The sequence below is a fragment of the Hyposmocoma kahamanoa genome, unplaced genomic scaffold, assembly GCF_003589595.1.
Source record: "Hyposmocoma kahamanoa isolate Upper Pololo Valley unplaced genomic scaffold, ASM358959v1 80, whole genome shotgun sequence".
Classification (NCBI taxonomy): Eukaryota; Metazoa; Arthropoda; class Insecta; order Lepidoptera; family Cosmopterigidae; genus Hyposmocoma; species Hyposmocoma kahamanoa.
Window position 1 is genome coordinate 4,269,167 of NW_020654051.1, and position 2,919 is coordinate 4,272,085.

General features: G+C 36.1%; 1 protein-coding gene across 1 annotated transcript in view; it reads left to right on the forward strand.

Moving 5' to 3' along the window:
* Window positions 1–1,857, forward strand: part of LOC113233871 (cytochrome P450 9e2-like) — a 43,896-nt gene extending 42,039 nt beyond the window's left edge. Inside the window, exons 10-12 of the mRNA XM_026469095.1 lie at window positions 505–673; window positions 1,288–1,454; window positions 1,733–1,857. Of these exons, the coding sequence (XP_026324880.1) occupies window positions 505–673; window positions 1,288–1,454; window positions 1,733–1,759 (363 nt within the window). The 3' untranslated portion in view covers window positions 1,760–1,857. The remainder of the gene's footprint in view (window positions 1–504; window positions 674–1,287; window positions 1,455–1,732) is intronic.
* Window positions 1,858–2,919: the final 1,062 nt, after the last annotated feature.

Below are 2,919 nucleotides of genomic sequence, written 5' to 3' on the forward strand. Positions count from 1 at the left end.
CATTCATACGTTTAAATAGGTTGACATGGGACATTTTTTTCGTGGTTTTTGTATTAGACCCGTCGTCCATTTATTTGTAAGTCAATGAGTTAAACGAAGAATGTTTGTATTGAGGATTTTGAATGCAATGTGTGCACAGCTTTGGATCAACGGGATCATGTTGCAAATTTGCGTGCGGGTTGTGTACGAGCACCTGCCTACCGGACCTCCCGTTTTCGCCTTTATTTGCCTCTAAGTCCCTATGATTACGCTGGTAGATCATAAATGTATCTCTGACATGAAATTTGCTCCGTAACGTCTCGATTCAAAACGAAATTTAAAGATCTTCTTAACGAAATGTATGACTTTGAACTGTAGTTTAGAAGACAATGTATATATTTAAATTATGGCGCTGGCTCATTTCAATTGGCTGTTCCGGTTTTTAGCGAGAGAAGACGTAAACTTCCTATAATTTGTTCTTGAAATCTTGAAATCTAATTTTCTACCGTTATTTTATCCATATAGATGCGGAAAGGCGAGAGTCTCCAGATCCCCGTGTGCGCAATCCACCGTGACCCTGAGTACTACCCGAATCCACACAAGTTTGACCCTGAGAGGTTCTCTGAAGAGAACAAACACAAGATCCAACCCTTCACCTACTTGCCGTTTGGAATTGGACCTAGAAATTGTATCGGTGAGAATTCTTTATAATCTCCTATCTTGCAGTGCGTAATGGTACTCGGACATTAGGCGTGGCCTAATCATAAACCCGGCTGTAGGTACGTCTTCAGCAGTTCCACACTGACGCCGCGAGAAGACCTAATTAAACAACTACGAGTCTAAATGAAACTCGAAGCCTGAAGTCATAGGACACGCTGTAGATGTACCTAAAGCCGGTATATGATTAGGCCACACCTAATGTCCGAGTGCCATTACACACCTCTACATATTTTGAGTAGCCTCTCTCTGTCAATTGCATTGGAGTTTAGTTACACTCAGTATAACCTATACATGGATTATTACGTTGTGTGCGAAGATTGATACCTTTTTTAAGCTACAACTTCGCTAAAACTCAACTTGGGTCATCTGCATGGGTAGGGAAACAAGTGTTCCCAAATAAGCTATCACTCACTCACTCACACATGTCACCACCATTGACATTAGCAGCATCATTGAATCCCGTTTTTATTTATTCCCCTTTTTACGTATTTAGCGTTGCGCTCACCATTACGTTATCACTTAAAATACTACATATTAATATTATACATATTATTTTCGTGTTTAAAAATAACTTTGTTTATTTTACAGGTTCAAGATTCGCCCTCTGCGAAGTGAAAGTAATGGCATATCAGGTCGTAAATTGCTTCGAAGTATTCCCATCTGAAAGAACGACTATACCTCCCAAGTTGGATCCCTCCACGTTTAACGTTCACATGAAGGGCGGTCATTGGAACCGTTTTAAGGCTCGGAAAGAGGTATTAATGGAAACCGTCAAAAATCGTAAATCCATGTTTTAAGCATAAAGGCTATTAGTTTGTATAGAAAATTAACCAATTTATTAACATGTACACTGTCTATGTGCTGCTAAAGTTTATTTCTTTTGTGTTGTACATTCATTTAATAGATTTTGAATTGGAAATGAAACTACTTTTTCTTTGATTTATATCCGAAAAAGTAGTTTCATTTCCTAAGTGTAACAATTGCGAAAACCTGAGAACGCGATGGATTTGAAATTGATTTATATTGTCAACAGGTACAATCAAGAGCACATCAAGGTTGACACTTTGTACTTTGGACCGTTCTTATAAATAAGGATCCAACGTGCCTTACAAAACGTTTATTCGACCAAAATATATAAAACACATATTAATGTGTAAATCTAATAAAATGTTATTACTTTTTAGTGTTTTATTAATTTAATGGTTAATTACACTTTCTATGGTTAATGGCTGTTAACCATAGAAAGTTTTGTATGTTATCACAGCAAGCTGATTAGTAGACATTTGTTAAGGTCAGGTTTTTACTGTTGCGCATATTTTTTTTATAATGGCGATTGACTCTTTTTGGGCGAGGGAAGAACGTCCTACTTCTTTTAAATGAAAAAAAAAAAATGCCCTTTCATACATTAGCTCCAAATACACTGTGATGTATCATACCCGTTGGTGCTTTAACCCTGTGGTGTGCATTGGTCTATTAAGGGTTGTGGTCAAGTACTTAATATAATGATAACAAATCAGCAATTGGTTATTTAAGGATGACTGCATATCGTTTTCCCATTCATCAGACTGACTTTATAAGACTTTGTGTTACTTTTCTATGTGCGTCCTCTATGCATACTTTTCTCTCTAAGGGAGAAACATTGCTTCAATAGTTGTTGTTGCACATAACTAGAGTATCTTCTGCGAGCGTTGTAGTTACCATATTGTGTGTCAGCGGGATGTCGGTAGTGTAGGCACAGATTATTAATATTAATAGTTGGTGTAGGTGAAATAGAGAATTGGCCCTAACGCAGATCCTTAGGTTACACCTTCCTGCTGTCAAATTAAGGAATCTTTTCGAGAACGATTTTCCAACTAAATTCTAAAAAATATGTAGATGTAAATTATGAGGAGTTGATGTTTTATTATGTAAAACAAAGCCTGACATACAACTTTAACAAACCCGTGAAGCACCCGTACATCAAAAAAAAAGTCGATATTGATTTTTCTCCAAAGCATTTTATTTTTGATTAAATGCACGTACCTAAAATAAATCTTTAACTCTTTGCATGTAAGAAGAGTAAATAACTTCAGAAATCGTGAAATACAAGTTTTTTTATATATTTTTATACAATTTTATATGGATATGGTGATGTTAGGTAAGTGCATGAAGAAGAACTTCTTTCATATTATTAGCAAAGACCAATACAACGAAAGTTAAACCTACATAATTTTTCCTCGT